A 19,651-nucleotide genomic window follows, 5' to 3' on the forward strand; every position below is an offset into this window, starting at 1 on the left:
AATTGTCTTTTTCTAAATAAAAATTGTAAGATTCAATATATCATTCAACTCTATCAAATATTTGGAAATAGAATTTTTGTGAATAAAAAATAAAATGAAATCATTATTTGTTTATCAGTGATATAGGTTAACAAATTTATTTTCACATTCTACTTTCACTTTATACACACAACCTACTTTCTCTTTCATCATGGACGTGGTAGTTATTGGTAGTTGTAACATGGACCTCTCAACGTAAGCATTTAGTAGAAATGTCACAAAATCATGCACAACACTCTCCAAAATTGTTTGGTGTAAGTAAAATAAAATATATAAATATTTATATACTGATTGTGGGGCAACGCCCACCTTTTACGCTCAGCATGGACGAGTCTGTCCTCAAACTCTGTCAACATCATTGCTGGTCACCAAAGGTGCAAGAGGCGACGGTGTAGCGAAATCCAACTCGTCAACACACGGTCGATGATTTCACAAACGGTCAGCCGAATTCCAGCCTCAGTATTGTCCACTTTATTAGTCGATAAAACCAGAGACATATAAATACATGTATTATATGTCTCTGATAAAACTATAGAATTACCGGACACGACTGTACGATACCTTATGCTCCCACAACTCGACTATATAATGATTCTTCTGGAAAAGAGACAGAGAGCCGAAACTCGGAGAGTGAGAGCGAGCGTAATATATCCATACTCCAACAAGCGCTAATTATGAGGCAGGTCTGAAGTCTAACTAGAAAACTCACTGCACTATGATGTACTGACATGTAAACAACTTGGTTACCTTTCCATCGTCATTAATACTGCTGCATGGTACCCTAAGGAAAAACGAAGCGAAAAGATGAGACTCCAATTAATCCAATCAACTTGCATAATATATACATACTAACTAATATGGGCTAAACTTTTCCTAAATGTGTTGCTGCTGATTTAACAAAAACCTTAATTATTTGTTCATCTTTGTGCCCATTTAAAATTCTCTGAATTAACAGTCTTGGATATTTTGACTTTTAACATCCAGCTGTGTAGATAAGTTTTATCGTCATTTGATTGTTATTCGTGTATCTTCATCTTGCATCGATTGTTATAACGTACATAAAGGATGTGTATGAGGCGGGCAACTATCCACATTAGATCAAATGACGTAGAAATAAACAAATTAATACATGCCCTTTACAACGAGAAACCTAATGAAAGAGCTGACATGAACAATATGAAACAATTCAACAAGCACACCAATGGCCTGATTTAGAATAATACGTTTGACGAAAAATAATACGAGAAAAATTCAGGACCAACAACAACCTCTGTTCCTTACTTAGGACAGGCACATAAAGAATTTGATGGGGTTAAACATGTTTGTAATCGCCCAACCGTCCATCTAACCTGTGTTATTGTCTGTAAATGTCTTAATTCAAAAGATCGGTACAAACTGGGACTATTATAGTCCCATATACAAAGCAAAGAACAATGATCTTATGGACAATAGACACAAAGCACAGATACATTAAAGGAAGCTCGCAGTTAAGGAAAGTTAGTTCAAGGCCAATTACAATTAATAAATAAATCATGCTCTCCAAGGATAAAGTTATTGGTATGTCAACATCAGAGTTACATTATTTTCTGTTCAATGTCACTGAGTTTTCGTTGGAGTACAATTTATTTTGTTAAGTTATTCCAGTTAAAGAAAAAGGGATATAAAACTAGCCTTTTCCAACTGATTTTTATAGTTCATTCTTATGATTTACTGTTACACCACTGTCCCAGGTTAGGGGAGGGTTGGGATCCCGCTAACATGTTAAAAACAAATGTTTGTGCCGGTCCTAAGTCAGGAGCCTATAATTCAGTGGTTGTCGTTTGTTGATGTGTAACCTATTTGTTTTTCGTTCATTTTTTGTACATAAATTAGGCCGTTAGTTTCATGTCTCGATTGAATTGTTTTACATTTGTCATTTCTGGGCCTTTTACAGCTGAGTATGCGGTATGGGCTTTGCTCATTGTTAAAGGCCGTACGAACGGTGACCTATAGTGGTTAATATCTGTGTCATTTGGTCTCTCGTGGAGAGTTGTCTCATTAGTAGTCACAAAACATCTTCTTTTTGATGTATAGAAAATGAGTCAATACCTATAACCGTTTTTTTTTTTATATTATAGCTGGTTATTTTGAATCTCTGAATCCCAATTCGTGTTTTCAAGCCATTTTCAAGACAAAAAATAAAAAGAATTACTGGTACTAGTTACATATATTGAATAATTTTTAAATCTTCAATATTGCTTGTAGTAGAAAACATGTTAAGACTCTGTTAGTAGTAGGCAAACAATTAAATGGTTTAATTATATTGTTTGAAATATATTCACATAGTATAGATAAAAGACGCAAAATGCAAGGCTTTAAATACATGCAGCAGATCCTTAGATAACCAGGAATTTCTGAATTAGTGGTGCATCATTTACGGTAACTTGATTTTCATTTCTTCATTGCCAGATTTGCTCCAAGGTTTCCTAAGCCGGGCGAAACCATGACTGGGCATAAATATGTTGTTGGATTTGGCGGGAAGGGTGCAAATCAATGTGTGTCAGCAGCAAGACTTGGCTGTAAAACGGCAATGGTTGGAAAGGTGAGGAATACAAAATAAATTGATCTTAGGTTATAGAAAATAAGTTGATGTTGCATGATTGCAAATAAGACAACTATCTACCAGAGACCTAATAACATCGAAGTGAGTAAATAGAAAACACCGTAAAACCCATATCGTCAATCAATGACAGTCAGTGGCGTAGCCATGGTTGAAATGATGTGGATGCGAGAAAAAAAATGGGGACCTTAAGCTTTGATCCAGAAAATTATATTTTACGGACATTTTCCCTGTATGCATGCGTACTCTCCGGTACTGGTTAGATTTTTGTTTAATTTCTAAATAACCACCAACATATATATTATATTTCCAACATAATTTTATTGTTTTCTCGAAACTACCATCATTCAATTCAGATATATTTGATGTAAGAGTTTCACACTCAATCTTATATTTGACATCTCAAAAACAGACCAATTACAGCTGCTCTTCTGTATACGGCATAAAATGGTCCCCAAAATTTATCCCACTTCCGCATCTACATCATCAGTCATTTCAACCATGGCTACGCCACTGAATGAAAAACAAATATGATATATATATATATATAGCAACTTTAGGTCTCGTACAGACTTAAACAATGAACCCAAACAATGCCATGCATATAGAATACCAAGCTAGTAACGACATGGCATGTGTAAAACAATTCAAAATTTTGAGCTACTATAAGAATATTCAATTCTGAACTGACATCGTTTTAGGTGGAAAACATAAGTCACGTTTATCAAATTTTCTTTTAGGTTGGAAACGACGACAATGGGAACAAAATGATTGATAATTTTAAGAGTAATGGCGTAACAACTGGTAAGTTAAATAACTTTCTTAATTTTAATATCAATAAAAAAAAAAAGATAATGAAGAATTATTTTAAGATATTAACACAATGCATTTGTATTTTCTATAAATGTGACTTGATACCCTTTTTATAAGCTTTACGTTGAAGGCCCCAAAAAGGTAAAGCAGTGTCTCCTGTTTTTTTCATTCCAGAGGAAAAATCTATAAAAGTCAATCATTCTGGAAATTTAATATTAAAGATCCCTGATACATGTATCATACATGTATACGTTTTTTTTATATAAATAAGTCTAAATATTACAATTAACTCAGAATATTACACATCTTGCCGATGAAGACATGTTGAATCAAAATTGCAAATTTTCCTGATATATCTAACAACTTTCTACCTATAAAAATGAACCGATTTGTATTCGAAAAACAACATATTAGGTTACAATAAAAAAAGTGACTCGAATACATATGAATTATAAAATAGAACGTATATAAGGTTTTTAAAAACAAGATCCGATGTGTCAGATACGTTTTTGACAAGAGATAATGTAACAGCATTTTTCATATTTTTTCCATCATATTAGTCATATGCTTCAATAAAATTCAAACTTCAGATTATATGGCAGTTACTGACCAATCAAGTACGGGTATAGCTGCTATTACCATTGCTGATACAGGTGAGGAATAATTTTCATTTGATTGAAAGTGTTGGTTCTTTTTTTTTTTGAATAAAAAATAAAATGGCTATTGTAGATGCAAGTATCTTGTCATCAGGAGGGATAAATGGTACTTTGTGGAAAATCACCCTGATTAAAGCAAAAAATTCTCTGAACTGAGAACTTGATTCTTAATGGACAACATATCTGTTACGTTTACTTGGAGTATTTGCTTTTCAACAAACAATCGGTATTTCAATGGGAACAACTCCTCTTCTTCACGACTTGATCCTTTATTCATATGAGACTTACTTAATACAGGAGCATTTTAAGACGAACAAAAACTAAATTAATTTAAGCAGTAACCTTATTGACGTCACTTCCCGAATTAGAATTATTCCCGGGTAAGTACTTAAATGAGCAACACGACAAATGCTACACGTGGGACAGGATCTGCTTAACATTGACGAGCACCTGAGATTATTTTTAGTTTTTGATGGTGGTCATGTTGATCAGGTCTTTTTTTTTTATAATAGTTGTTTTGGTTGACTTGTTTTAGGCGAAAACTCGATTGTTATAGTACCAGGCGCCAATTTGTTACTGACGGATGTTGATGTGACGGCTAAAGAAGACCTGATTAAAGGTTCAAAAGTAGTGGTGTGTCAGTTGGAGGTTGGACTGTCAGCTACATTGGAAACTTTAAAACTTGCTCGAAAGCATAATGGTAAGATATGAGTAGGAAGTAGCTCTAAGCAGATACGCATCAGAAAAAATAGTGCCTTTACATTTATGCATTGATTCTATGATTTATTTATTTCATCCGTTACTATCATTTCTGGAGCAAATGAGATAAACCCTGAATTTTGTTTAGTTTCTTTGTAGTGTTTTTACAAACATTTCGGTGTTGACATGAATATCAATAATGTGGTAATTTTTTTTAATTTCCTGTTTACAAAACTTTGAATTTTTGGAAAACTAAGGATTTTCTTATCCCAGTCATAGATTACCTTCGCCGTATTTGGCACAACTTTTTGGAATTTTAGATCCTCACTGCTCTTCAACTTTGTACTTGTTTGGCATTATAAATATTTTGATATGAGCTTCACTGATGGGTTTTCTGTAGACGAAACCCGCGTCTGGCGTACTAAATTATAACCCTGGTACCTTTGATAACTATTTACACCACTGGGTCGATGCCACTGCTGCTGGACGTTTCGTCCTCGAGGGTATCACCAGCCCAGTAGTCAACATTTTGGTGTTGACATGAATATCAATAATTTGGTAATTTTTATAAATTTCCTGTTATAAAATTTTGAATTTTCGAAAAACTAAGGTTTTTTCTTATACCATGCATAGATTACCTTAGCCGTATTTGGCACAACTTTTTGGAATTTTTGATTCCCAATGCTCTTTAACTTTGTACTTGTTTGGCTTTATAAATACAGCCCGTAAAAGAGAAGTGATCGAATTGATGTTTCTTTACCGTCAAAATTAGCTACGTTATAGACAAAATTAGTTGAGTAGTGACCGAACTATTGGTACTTTAACGTTAAAAAGATTGACAATGCTGACAAACTTTCATGTGTCTATAATCAAGTTTAATACCGATAATATTCAAAAATAATTCTAATAATATGAAACAAAATATGTCCATGCACCATTTCGATTGGCGAAAAGTAATCATTTCTTCGAAGTCAGAACAGAAAAAAAAGATTTATGGAAGGACGTCTTGATAGTATTATTTCCTTTACAATTTTACCCAAAACTAAAAGAAATTTACTGGTAAACCAGGGGTGTGGAAATATTTGTTGTGAGCACTTGTCCCCGGGCAAGTGAAACCTAAAATTTTACTTGTCCAAAAAAAAAATTACTTGCCCTGATGATCCCAATAAAAATTGAAGTATTTCTTGTTAGCTAATATATGACTCTTACTTAGCACTGTTGTGCATCACAAACAAATGAAATCTTTTTGTTTATATGTGTAAAAAATTAGGAAAGTAGGAAATGGGTTGACATCAATGGGACAGAAACCTAACAGCAAACCAACCAATGAAATGACATGTAAACATGGTAAAGGACAATTTTGCAGCAGTTTTTGAATAAAAATTGTAGCCAGTAGGTACATATACTAAATTTGAGGACAGTGATTGAAGAAATGTAAACTAAATAATAGTTAAACTGTTGATTTTGTGGTGTTTCTCTCAACTGACACACTTGTTTTTTTCTTGATTATTTATTATTGTCTTGATGGACAATTAAAGCGTCCCTTTTATTTTCCACTTTGACAACAAATAATGTTGACCTTTCATCTATAAATAAGAATTTATCTATAAATAAGACAAAAACTTAATTTATTTTCCGAATTTCCATAGATAGCCAGGGGCAATCTGATATCCACGATGTCTTAAATTCTCGCTTCCGTTTTTTTTAAATACTGTGTCCTCCATTTGCATCTAAGGTTTTCTACTCGACTCATGACACTTTTTGCCTTGCTTGCTCACCTTTTTATTAAGTAAGAGTTGAAAGAGCCTTTGAGTCGTTTAGGGACAGAGAAGAAAGAAAATGTAACTTAATAATTCACAATGTCCCAGAACCAGATTGTAGTACTGATAATAAGAAAAGAGATGATGAAATTTCATTAAAAGATATATTGCACACTGTTCAGAGTGATGAAGTTGAAATTAAATCATTTATAAGATTGGGTAAACCAAATGAGAGTAAACCAAGACTGATGAAAGTAACTGTTGGCTCCGTTGTAAATAAGCATAAAGTTCTAGGGAACTCTAAATTGTTAAGAAGGAAAAACAGTGATGGGTATACTGTACATAGATGGAACAATATTTATATTACCCCTGACTTGACAAAAGAGGAGAGAGATATTAACACTGAGCTGAGAAAAGAGCTAGAGAGGAAGAAAAAAGCAACAAACAATGCAAACTTGGTAATTTTCCGGGGGAAAATCATTGAAAGAAAAGACATTTCTGGTCAGTCTAGTATGACAAATACAGCTAGTAGTGTTGAAAGTGGCGGTTTAGGTCAGACTGCCAATTTTCGACCGTAGACTTTCTATAGAAAAGATCAAACAACATGTAAATACGTTAATTCCAGTTGGTTTTTGTTACAGTTCAAATGTTACAGTTAATTTTTTTAATAACTTTGATAATGCAGAAAATGACAATGCAAGTGCATCAAATGTTGATTCAGCAAGTGAATCTGATGATATATGCGAAAAGGGTGGTGAAATAAGATACAGTACATCTGAGAGTGCTAAAGATAGTACGCAAGATAATGCATTTTTTAATAATTTTGATAATGCAGAAAATGACAATGCAAGTGAATCTGATTATATAAGCAATGATGGTAGTGTGATAAGTGATAGTACTTCCGAAAGTACAGAAAATAACAGGCAAAATAATATTGATGATTTAGATCGAAATATTAACCCTTTAATTGTAAACAAAGTAAAGTGTATGTACACCAATGCTGATCAATTACGTAATAAAATTGATGAACTTGAAGCACAAATACAGGTCGTGAAACCAGATTTTATTTTTATAACAGAAGTTTTGCCAAAAACAAATATTGATATAGATTGCATTTCTCCATTATTTAACATTGAAGGCTATATAGCTTATCCGAGTAAAAATACAGGACGGGGAGTTATTATTTATGCAAAAAGTAATTTCTGTGTCTCACCAAATGAATATATGAATTCGCTTTATGATGATGCCTCATGGTGTAATTGGGTAAAAGACAATAAGACTGTATTGATAGGCTCAATATACAGAAGCCCATCAAATCAAAACTCATGTTTAAATATTATTGGACTTTTGAATGAAGCAGCTCGATTGTATGACAATATTTTAATAACGGGAGACTTTAATATGCGTGATATTGATTGGAACTTTTGGACTACGCCTCACTCTGAGGACCATTACGAACATACTTTTATTGAAGCTTTACGCGACAATTTTCTATATCAACATATAGATAAACCTACAAGATTTAGGGAAAATCAGATGTGTAGAACTCTAGATTTAGTTATTACAAAAGATGAAAGCAATATTGACAATATTAATATTGATGCTCCACTGGGACTTAGTGATCATGCTACCATTACATTTGACTTTTTGTACTCTTTCAATGAATATGAAACTGGTAAATCGAAATATAAATATTCCAAATGTGACTTCGAAAAATTTTCTGAAGACTTTAGCAATTTTGATTGGGATAGTTCTTTTGAAGATAAAGACATAAGCGAGATGTGGAAAATATTTTATGAAAAATATAAAAAATGTGTCGAAACGTATATACCGAAAACTAATCCTAAACCGGGTTGTCAACCTAAACCATTATGGCTAACATTTGATTGTCTGAGCAATATAAAACGCAAACAAAAGGCCTGGTCAAGATACTTGGCTACTAGACGAGCAGTAGATTTTGATTTTTATAAAGTTGCTAGAAACAGGGCAAATGAGAACGTTCGAAAAGCAAAAAAGGAATATGAGAAGTTAGTGGCATCAAAAGCTAAAACTGAGCCAAAACATTTTTGGACATATGTCAAAAGTAAAGTGAAATCAAAATCAGCAGTATCAAACCTCATGAAACCAAATGGGAACTTAACTACTTCCGACAAGGAAAAAGCGACTGTATTAAATGATTTTTTTACCAGTGTATTTACTGCTGAAAATCCAAATAATATACCTAATATTGAAGAGAGAAATTTTGAATCATCTTTAGACCACTTTGTGATCAATCAAGATACAGTTGAAAAATATCTACTTTTATTAAATGGAAGCAAGTCTATGGGTCCAGATAATATTCATCCGTTAATAGTAAAGAGTATGGCAAATACATTTTCAAAACCTTTGACTTTGATATTTCAAAAGTCCATTGACACTGGAAAAATTCCAAAAGAATGGAAAGATGCTAGAGTTACCCCACTTTTTAAGAATAAAGGTAGTAAACTGGATGCGGGAAATTACAGACCGGTCAGTCTAACTTCAATTGTTTGTAAAACTTTGGAAAAGGTTATACGGAAGGAAATGATTGATCATTTAATAACCAATAATTTGTTATCAGACTCACAGTTTGGTTTTCGCTCTGGAAGATCATGTATATTACAATTACTTGATGTCATGGAAGACTGGTCATTATATATGGATAATAATATATCCTGGGACACATTATATCTCGATTTTGCCAAAGCTTTCGATAAAGTGCCACATAAAAGATTACTAAAGAAACTGTATTCATACGGTATTCGTGGATCTATATTAGAATGGATAACTGACTTTTTAACTGGACGTCGACAACAAGTTGCGGTGAAAGGGGAAAAATCTGAATGGCAAAATGTAATTAGTGGAGTGCCCCAAGGCAGTGTACTTGGACCTGTTCTTTTCATTATATTCATAAATGATTTACCAGATGTTGTGGAGTCTATAGTAAAAATTTTCGCAGACGATACTAAAATTTATGCACCTACTTCTAAATCTGATGTCTTACAGAATGATCTAGATGCCCTCTACGATTGGTCCAAGTTATGGGACATGAAATTTAATGTGAACAAATGTAAACAAATCCATTATGGAAGAAATAATCCTGAAAATGTTTATACCATGAACAATATTGATATCATTAAAGATGAACAAGAAAAGGATCTTGGAATTATTTTTCAAAATGATCTTAAATTTTCTCAACATATATCAAGTAAAATAAATAAAGCCAATAGTATACTTGGGCTAATTAACCGAACTTTTATCTTTAAAGATCAATATACATTTTTAAGACTATACGTTGCGTTGGTACGACCACACGTGGAATATGGAAATACAATATGGTATCCGCATTTAAAGAAAGATATTAATGCTGTAGAAAAAGTGCAGATGAGAGCAACTAAATTAATTCCTGATATACGACATTTAAGCTATGAAGACAGATTAAAAGTACTTAAACTACCTTCCCTAACTCACAGAAGGCGAAGAGGTGATATGATACAAGCTTTCAAAATATTAAAAGGATTCGAAGATATATCTTATGAAAGATTTTTTACTGTCATCAGTACAAATACCCGTGGGCATAATTGGAAATTAGCAAAACCTAGATGTAACACTTCTTTTCGATTAAGACATTTCTCACAACGAATTATTAATGATTGGAATAACCTACCAGTTGAAGTTATTTCATCAAAAACTGTGGAAGCCTTTAAAATTAGTATAGACCGTCATTGGGAGTCCGTCATGTATCAGTTAAGAAATTGATGAGGACACAAATAGTTTTCTATATAACTTTTTAATTGTGTGAAATATTGCACCAAATCATGCAGGATTGATGATTGTATCAGTTTTGAAAGTGTACCAAAATAGGGTGGGCTAAAAAAGGATAGGATCCTTCCATATGAGCCCCACAACGATCTTACAGGTATCTTACAGGTATTTATCAATCTGAATCTCGATACAAATTTTTAAGAATTGACTTCTTCTTCTGTGTATTAGCCTCCTTTAAGTAGGAGCACCTCCGAATGGAGTATATACCCTTAATGTATTAAAATTTGTAAACACATTAAAAATATGTACAGCACATGCATATAAAAGAAAGAAAGTTGTTGGTTTTTTTTTTACATGGCATATATACAGGGACTTGGGTGGTTTTTTTAAAACTATCTTATCTCATGTTTAGGTTAAAAATCTGTTATTATTGCTTTATATAAGTTTAGAATAAAAGCAAACCATTTAATGTTAAACGATAAAATTAAGTAATATATGATCAAATGCGCTAAAAACTGGTAAAATACGTTGTAATAATTTAAGTCGCAATTTCATACTAATGTAAAATACCTTATGGATTTGGTGATTTAAAACAATAAAAGATAGTTTATTTCCACACCCCTGACACTTCCGGTAAATGATGGATAAAACCTAATCGACGATCCCGGGTCAATGGACAAAGCCAATGCAATGTTACGCGACTCGGGTTCGCATACTTTTTTTTTATTATGGTAATCGATTTATTTCCGGTATCATATTTATCGTCATGAACATTGATGTTTTTACTTGCTGAACATTGGTTTCTTTTACATAAAGTAAACATTTTTATAAATTTTGAAATTAATTTTATGTTTTTGTTGGATTTGAACTTTGTCTTGTATATTTTTTTACTTGTCCACGGGCAACCAAGACAAAAATATTTACTTGTCCGGTTGTTCAAATGTACGAGTCGGACGAGTCGGGCATAGCATTTCCACACCCCTGCCGGTAAACAATACAATTTTAAGTAGTACATAGATGTGCAATAATTCAGCTTCCTGTATATGTTCATGAAGTTCTAAATTTTGAATGTTGATTTCTTTAAAAAAAAAAAACATTTTTTTTTACAATAAAAGATCTCAAAATGTCCGTTAAAAATGAAAAAGTTTGACCATGAAAAATCACATATCTAAGAAAAGCAGTCGTTAAATTGATTATAAGAAAGTTTCAGTATATCATGTCAAATTTCTTAAATTTGAGAGTTTTCCTTTAGTTACAAATGTAGCTCCATGTCTGATGGTGAAATGGTGAAATAAAAATGAATGTCTCAGAAAGTGGTGAATTAGTTTCCATAAATGACAGATGAATCGTGCCAAGCTTAGTAACTTACAGTAAACAGACTGCTGTAACATTGACGCACTCGTCGAACTGTTTAAAAGATTTGTGTTTATGACCAAAAATTTATACACAACTTCATTTATAAATTAATCTGAATTTCATAGCGCGTCGTCACAATAATGAAAGTTATAAAACAAAATCTATAACCAGCAGATCTATACTTCTATAAAGAAAGTATTCTTGTACAAAAGGGTATTTTTTATAAAATGGTCCTAACTATAGAATAGATAGTTTACCACAGAAATCTTAAACGGAAGTTTCGACAATTTTAAACAGAAGAGATTTGAAAATAAATTTAACTTTAAACACTGAAATAATTTTAATACCTCGAAGGTGTAAAGAATAAACCAACAATCTCAATCTTTAAAAGTGTCTTCATTGCACTAACCGACGAGTTCATGTTTACAGTAGAAACAGTGGATGTGACTCCAATAAATTCATTACCATTGTAGTCATGAATATTTATCGCTTATATTAAATTGATAAAGAGTTTATCGAGGTCGCACCAACTGTTTCTACAGCTAAGATCAGTTACATGTAACACGATCACGTCGATTCGTACGACGAAGCCAATGTCTATGACAGAACACACATTCTAGATTATGTATTTTTGTTTCCGTCAGTTCGAAAGTATTTGATCATTTCAACTCCTGGCCACAGACCACAATTAAATTCTCTATCAGTTCTTTATAACGTTTTGTTGAATTAAAAAAAATGCACCTAATCTTTTTGTCAATTTTTGTGTGTGTGTATAGTACAGTTCTAGTCCAAAAATATATCCAACATTCAGAAAGATTGCTCTGCTGTATTTTACAAATTTAGCCAATACACATCCATACCCCTATGGACAAGTCAAGAGATATTCCGAAAACTGTAAATATCACCTTTTTGCACCTTGCCTAATCACTCTTTCCATATTAAATTCAGTTAAAATAAAACATCCAAAAGTTTATTTCAGCTCTTTTCTTTCATTTCCAACCCAGAAAAACTAAGAAATATATGAGAAAGGGAAAGAAAAAAAATAAAGAAAAAATACACTGTAATTAAAGGGAACTGGATCATTAATTGTGGTTGGGCCTCCTTTGTATTTCATAATATGTGTCATGAACAAAGACATATGTTCGATTGAATAATGATTTCCTCGTAACAAATGATAGAAATTTCGGAGATCTCGTATTTGATCCTTTACCGTTAAAATGAAAATGCCAATGACAGCTAGAGGTTGGTTATAAAAAATGTTTTACTGTGTTAAAAGATCTTAAAAAAACTTCGACTTAAACAATGAAAACTTACACGTTGGACATGAAATATTTTGTCGATGAAGAAAATAAAATTATGTCACTTCTGAAATAAGTTTGTCGATAACGTAACTTATTCTGACGGTAAAGAAACGCGAACTCGATCACTAATCTGTTACGGGCTGTATTTTGATCTAAGCGTCACTGATTAGTCTTCTGTAGACAAAACGCGCGTCTGGCGTACTAAATTATAATCCTGGTACCTTTGATAACTATTTACATCACTGGATCGATGCAACTGCTGGTAGACGTTTCGTCCCGGAAGGTATCACCAGCCCAGTAGTCAACATTTTGGTGTTGACATGAATATCAATAATTTGGTAATTTTTATAAATTTCCTGTTTACAAAACTGTGAATTTTCAAAAAACTAAGGATTTTCTTATCCCATGCATAGATTACCTTAGCCGTATTTGGCACAACTTTTTGGAATTTTGGATCCTCAATGCTCTTCAACTTTTTACTTGTTTGGCTTGATAGATATTTTGATATGAGGGTCACTGATGAGTCTTCTGTAGACGAAACGCGCGTCTGGCGTACTAAATTATAATCCTGGTACTTTTGATAACTATTTATACCACTGGGTCGATGCCACTGTTGGGGGACGTTTCGTCCCAAATGGTATCACCAGCCCAGTAGTTAACATTTCGGTGTTGACATGAATATCAATAATTTGGTAATTTTTATAAATTTCCTGTTTACAAAACTGTGAATTTTCGAAAAACTAAGGATTTTCTTATCCCAGGCATAGATTACCTTAGCCGTATGTGGCACAACTGTTTGGAATTTTGGATCCTCAATGCTCTTCAACTTTGTACTTGTTTGGCTTTATAAATATTTTGATATGAGCGTCAATGATAAGTCTTCTGTAGAAGAAACGCGCGTCTGGCGTACTAAATTATAGTCCTGATACCTTTGATAACTAATTACAGACAGCTATTTTTTCGTGTTTTTCGTTTTTTGTCATGGTGATGTCACTTTCTCTTCAATTGATGAGTTTTGGTTACTACATCGTTTCTTTCAGTTTATTTTCGATGTAAAATCACGAGTTTGAATGTCCCTCTTGTATCTCTCGGCCCTTTACCCCCTTCTAATTTAAAGTTAAAAAAGCTTTGATAGTCATATAGCATATCGAATGATTTATGAAAATAATATTTAGAAAAAATTACATTTTACAAAAGACACCCAACTGTATTTATTAATGACATGTTTATCATAAAAGCTGACAATTGTGTATTTCTTTACAGTCAGATGTATCTTGAACACAGCACCAGCACAGTCGGGTCTTTCAAACGATTTCTTTGTTTTGTCCGATATTTTGTGTGCAAATGAAAATGAGGTAGGGAGCATTTACACATGATAATTTATTTGATAACAATTTATATCAAATATGTTGAAATCACGCTTAATCTTTTAATATTGACTTTAATTGTGAAAATTAGAAAAGGGTAAAAAAAGGGTAAATAAAAAGTAACTGGATCATATCATATGATATGTAACACCTGTTGTGTAAGCGGAAATAAGCAGACAACATTTATACAAGACATACAGTGGTCACCATGTGGTAACCACAAATATACTTGTTAATAGCATATATCAGCTTTGAATCATATAAAGGGTTTAACAGTTGTAAATAAATTGTACAGATACTATCAAAGGCCTTCAACAGCCAAGTTACCCAAATGACAAATTTTTCCCCTTGATACAGGTGCATGGAAGTAAGACTCGCAACAGAAACAAATTCTAAATACTTCAAAATTACATGCATATTAGTTTGCTAATTAACTTTTATAAATACATTTAAGGCTGACCCGTATATAGTTAATTAAATTGATAAATGTTTATAAAGTTTTTTTTTATAATTAGGCAGAAATGATGACGGGGTTACCAGTTTCTGATGTTGTGCAAGCTGAAACAGCAATAGATGTGTTGTTAGGCAAAGGTTGTCGGTATGCTATTATTACATTAGGAGAGAAGGGTACAGTGTTTGCATCACAAGAGAACCAGAAGCCTACTTATATACCAGCAACGAAGGTGAAGGCAGTAGATACAACAGTAAGATGCTCTTTTTGAATTAACTTAAGTACTTCCGAAAGGACTGTTTTTGTTGTTGTAGTTTTGAAAGATCATAAAAATATAAGTAGTCCCAGTAAATTAAATCTGTCATTACAGATAGACATTATTTGTCTTTCATAATCAAAGCGAATATTTAATCCTCATTTGTGTCGGATTTTGTATCTACAATGAAAAAAACATGTTTAGTATAATCAAATATGAATATTAAAGTTTGTTTGCTACCAATATGATGATACCATTGTGAACTGGCAATGCCCTATATCATTGAGACAATAAGTTGGTTCTTCACCGATGGTCTTGACTTCACAAGTCTCAGCTGGTGTATATATATTTGTAGGATCCTTTACTATAGATAATTGAGCTGATCTGTAACAATAACATATCCATGCCTTATATATCATGTACTGTAGTACGACGCTAGATTAAAACTGACGAGGAAAGGTAACACCCGACTACCGAAAGCTTTATTTTTGTGAAGCCAAGGTGGTCGTGTGGTCTAGCGCACCAAATACAGTGCAGGCGATTTGGTATCACGATATCTCAGTAGCAGGAGTTCCAATCCCGGCGAGGGAAGAAGAAAAAATTTGCTAAAGCAAATTTACAGATCTAACATTGTTCGGTTGATGTTTAGACGAGTTATATATATAAAAGAATATATTTATAATTTAACAGAAAAAAGGCTTCTCACCGATAGAAATCGTTGATAGACAAATTTTTGCCTCTTTTGTTCGTTTGATTTCAGTAATGTTTCTAAAATCTGGACTATTCCAACTACTGGATTTGAGCACATCAAACGAACATGCATCCAATCAGAAAATAAACAGTATTTACATATATTCGAGTTTAATCTGAAATCGTACGATGCGTTAGTAAATTCAAAGCTACTAGTTGATGTATACTCTTTGAAATAAATGATAAATAATAGAGACAAAAAAACTTAAAATGTACGAACAAAAACAAATGTGGAGAGTTGTCTCATTGGCAATCATACCACCCCCTCTTTTTTGTATTAACGTATTAAGATATTGTTGCGTAACGGATCATATCTCTCAGTTAACCGAGATTTAAGAGTCACGAACTCTTAACCTATGTAAACTTTCATTATAGTATAAGCCGTACGGTTTCCTTTAATTACTAACATCAACTTTATTTGAACTTTGGTTAGTATTTGTCTCATTGGCAATCATATCATTCATATCTTTAATTTTATATTGATGTATTCTAGGTACTTCAGAAAAATGTTTCTTTCCTTTTGTTGCAATATTCATAGTGACAAATACTCAAAGCTGTATGTGATGACCACTGCTTTATTCCAATCAATATAATTACCTTCTTTATTCAAAATATCTAACAATAACGATTTTATAAAATGACATGTTTTGAATAAAAAAGTTCATCAAATATTCGTTGTGTCGCTAAATTCGAAATAATAAGAAGACCATATCAACAAACAAAGTTAAAAAGTTATGAAAACCAAACGTTCCGAAAGGCTATGTCAAATCTTGCTAAGGCCATATATGCCAGGTTTAGAAAAACTAAGAGTTTCTATTGATTTTGGATTTCCTATAGTTCGCATAACATCCAGTGACAATTAATGTTAGCACTATTAGGACGACATAAGTTTAACTTTTAATACAAGAGTTTGGTTCTACAAGATTGGAAATCATATGATTTAACGTCGCCATTCTTACTCCCAAACGGACTCAACAAACATGTATGGGTTTAAACAGGATGTGAATACATAAGTGTGACCTTATTTCTATACCAAAATCATCCTTGAGATATCTGATGATTTTAACATTTTATGAACAGTGAAGTCACAGAAAATGACAAAATTTCATAGCAGCACAGAATTGCTGATTTCTTGGATGGTAATTTCAAAAGATATGCCAGCATTGGCATTGACCCAGTGGTAAACATTGATCAAAGATTTTGAGATCAAAATTTAACACGCCCATCTCCTGTTTGTCTACATGACAATAATCAGCGGCGCTCGAATAAAACATTAGGGGACCAAATTTATAGCAAAGTTGAAACCACGGTAACCTAAAGGTGTGCCAAATCTGATTGAGGACTGGGTTTCTATCGAGGGTATCACCAGCCCAGTAGTCAACATTTCGGTGTTGACATGAATATCAATAATGTGGTCATTTATATAAATTTCCTGTTTACAAAACTTTAAATTTTCGAAAAACTAAGGATTTTCTTCTCCCAGGCATAGATTACCTTAGCCGTATTAGGCACAACTTTTTGGAATTTTGGATCCTCAATACTCTTCAAACTATGTACTTGTTTGGCTTTATAAATATTTTGATATGAGCGTCACTGATGAGTCTTCTGTAGACGAAACGCGCGTCTGGTGTACTAAATTATAATCCTGGTACCTTTGATAACTATTTACACCACTGGGTCGATGCCACTGCTGGTGGACGTTTCGTCTCCGAGGGTATCACCAGCCCAGTTCTCAACATTTCGGTCTTGACATGAGTATCAATAATTTAGTCATTTATATAAATTTCCTGTTTACAAAACTTTGAATTTTCGAAAAACTAAGGATTTTCTTATCCCAGGCATAGATATCTTAGCCGTATGTGGCACAACTTTTTTGGAATTTTGGATCTTCAATGCTCTTCAAACTTTGTATTTGTTTGGCTTTATAAATATTTTGATATGAACGTCACTGATGAGTCTTCTGTAGACGAAACGCGCGTCTGGCGTACTAAATTATAATCCTGGTACCTTTGATAACTATTTCTAATGATGTTAATATTTTATGAACAGTGCCATTATAGAAATTGGCCTAATAATTTAAATTACAATAAACCAATATCAGTTTTCCATGAAAGTATCAAGACTACTTGGCTGGTGATATCCTGGAGGACGAAACTGTTCAACCGCAGTAGCATCGATATAAGGAATAGAAAACTCATCATTGATACCTGAGGTTAATAATGTAATAGGCCAGAAGAGCATTTAATCTGCCTAAGAGTCTTCAGTGTATGTTAATAAATTTCGTTCGATTCATGATTTGTTAAGTTTTTTTTTATTCTTTTGTGTTGCATGTCTTTAACGAAAATAAGATATGTAACTTTAGTGTTTTTTATATCTGAGAAAAACCCTTTGAAAACCTCTGTTTACATCAATTTCTTCAACAAATGAGTGTAACGGAAGTGCAAATTTAGCACAACCTCCCCTCTATCGCCAAAAACCCAGTCATGTTTGTTTCTTTTAAGATCCCTCGGCGAAACCTGCTAAGACTTGTTTGTGTAGGATAATTATTTTTATACCTGTAAAGACAATAAAAATATTAGGGCATACACATTGTCATATGATCGTGCAATACCTCTTGGCTGTTTTGATAATAACATACAGCCAAATGACTTGAGTTTATAGGTTCAAACAAAATCTTTGGTTAACGTGTTTGCTAGCTGTACCGTGAATCATTATTAAGTTCGGTATATTAACATCCTTTAAGAGTAGACTAGTCAGACAAATAACCAACATATCTGTCTTCATGACTATACTTCTCAGAAAGGATGGTTGTATACCTATCTTATATCGATTTCACGGTTCAGTAAGCAAGCACACAATAACTAAAATTGTTGATTAAATCTGCACACAATTAAATCAATGACTGTAAAAGATGAGAAAGAACCCGAATTCAATCACCTCTAATGTATTTAAAGTTTTATTCTTTTATAAAAAGTATATAAGGTATATACGAGTGCATGCATCTGACTTTCTGGCAGTATACATGTATATAGTGTTCTTCTAAAATATGCTATGTTTAGACATAAGTCATTTTTTTGAAACAACACCAAAATAATGCTTTCAGCGAGCGGAGAAAATAAATTTACCATTACTGTGTGTCTAAAATGTTACCTCACTCCTCGCTTCAAGAGAATAATGTATCAATAGATTCTGAAATATAAAGACAACAGTAGCATACCGCTGTTCGAAATTCATAAATCGACTGAGAAAAAAACATAATCCGGGTTACAAACTAAAATTGAGGAAAACAGATCAAATATAAGAGGAGAACTACGACACAACAGAAACACAGCACTAAAATGTAACACACACAGAAACGAACTATAACATAACAATGGCCATTTTTCATTAAAAAGACTAAATAAAAAAAGTAAACTATCAAATGAAACAAAGTTGACATTTCGATTTTATATAACAATTTGTTTTTTTCTATTTAGGGAGCTGGAGATGCATTTGTAGGGTCCCTAGCATTCTATCTTGCAACAAGACCAGATTTATCATTTGAAAATGCCATTCAAAGAAGTAGTATTATTGCCTCCATCAGTGTTCAAGCACCTGGTACACAGTATAGTTATCCATTGAGGAAAGATCTTCAAGCAGAGCTATTTGAATAAAACAAATATTATTATTAGTTTAATCAATTAACAATATTATTCTCTCTGAAGCTCTTGTATAAAAAGAGATTATTGGGGTCGTAGAAAAAAAAATCCATCAATACAATCATAAAACAAAAAAGAAATATATGGATCTAATCGAACTCATTATTGCAACAAACGAATTAG

At 32.7% G+C, this 19,651-nt stretch overlaps 1 protein-coding gene across 1 annotated transcript; it reads left to right on the forward strand.

Annotated features, from left to right (window-relative positions):
* The first annotated feature begins 177 nt into the window (after window positions 1-177).
* On the forward strand, window positions 178-19,508 carry LOC139510261 (ribokinase-like). The gene is made up of 8 exons (XM_071296751.1): window positions 178-234; window positions 2,488-2,620; window positions 3,379-3,442; window positions 4,042-4,104; window positions 4,643-4,807; window positions 14,270-14,361; window positions 14,889-15,077; window positions 19,307-19,508. The coding sequence occupies exons 1-8, from the start codon at window positions 191-193 to the stop codon at window positions 19,481-19,483; spliced, it is 927 nt and encodes a 308-aa protein (XP_071152852.1). The 5' UTR covers window positions 178-190; the 3' UTR covers window positions 19,484-19,508.
* Window positions 19,509-19,651: the final 143 nt, after the last annotated feature.

This window comes from Mytilus edulis, chromosome 2 (assembly GCF_963676685.1).
Source record: "Mytilus edulis chromosome 2, xbMytEdul2.2, whole genome shotgun sequence".
Classification (NCBI taxonomy): Eukaryota; Metazoa; Mollusca; class Bivalvia; order Mytilida; family Mytilidae; genus Mytilus; species Mytilus edulis.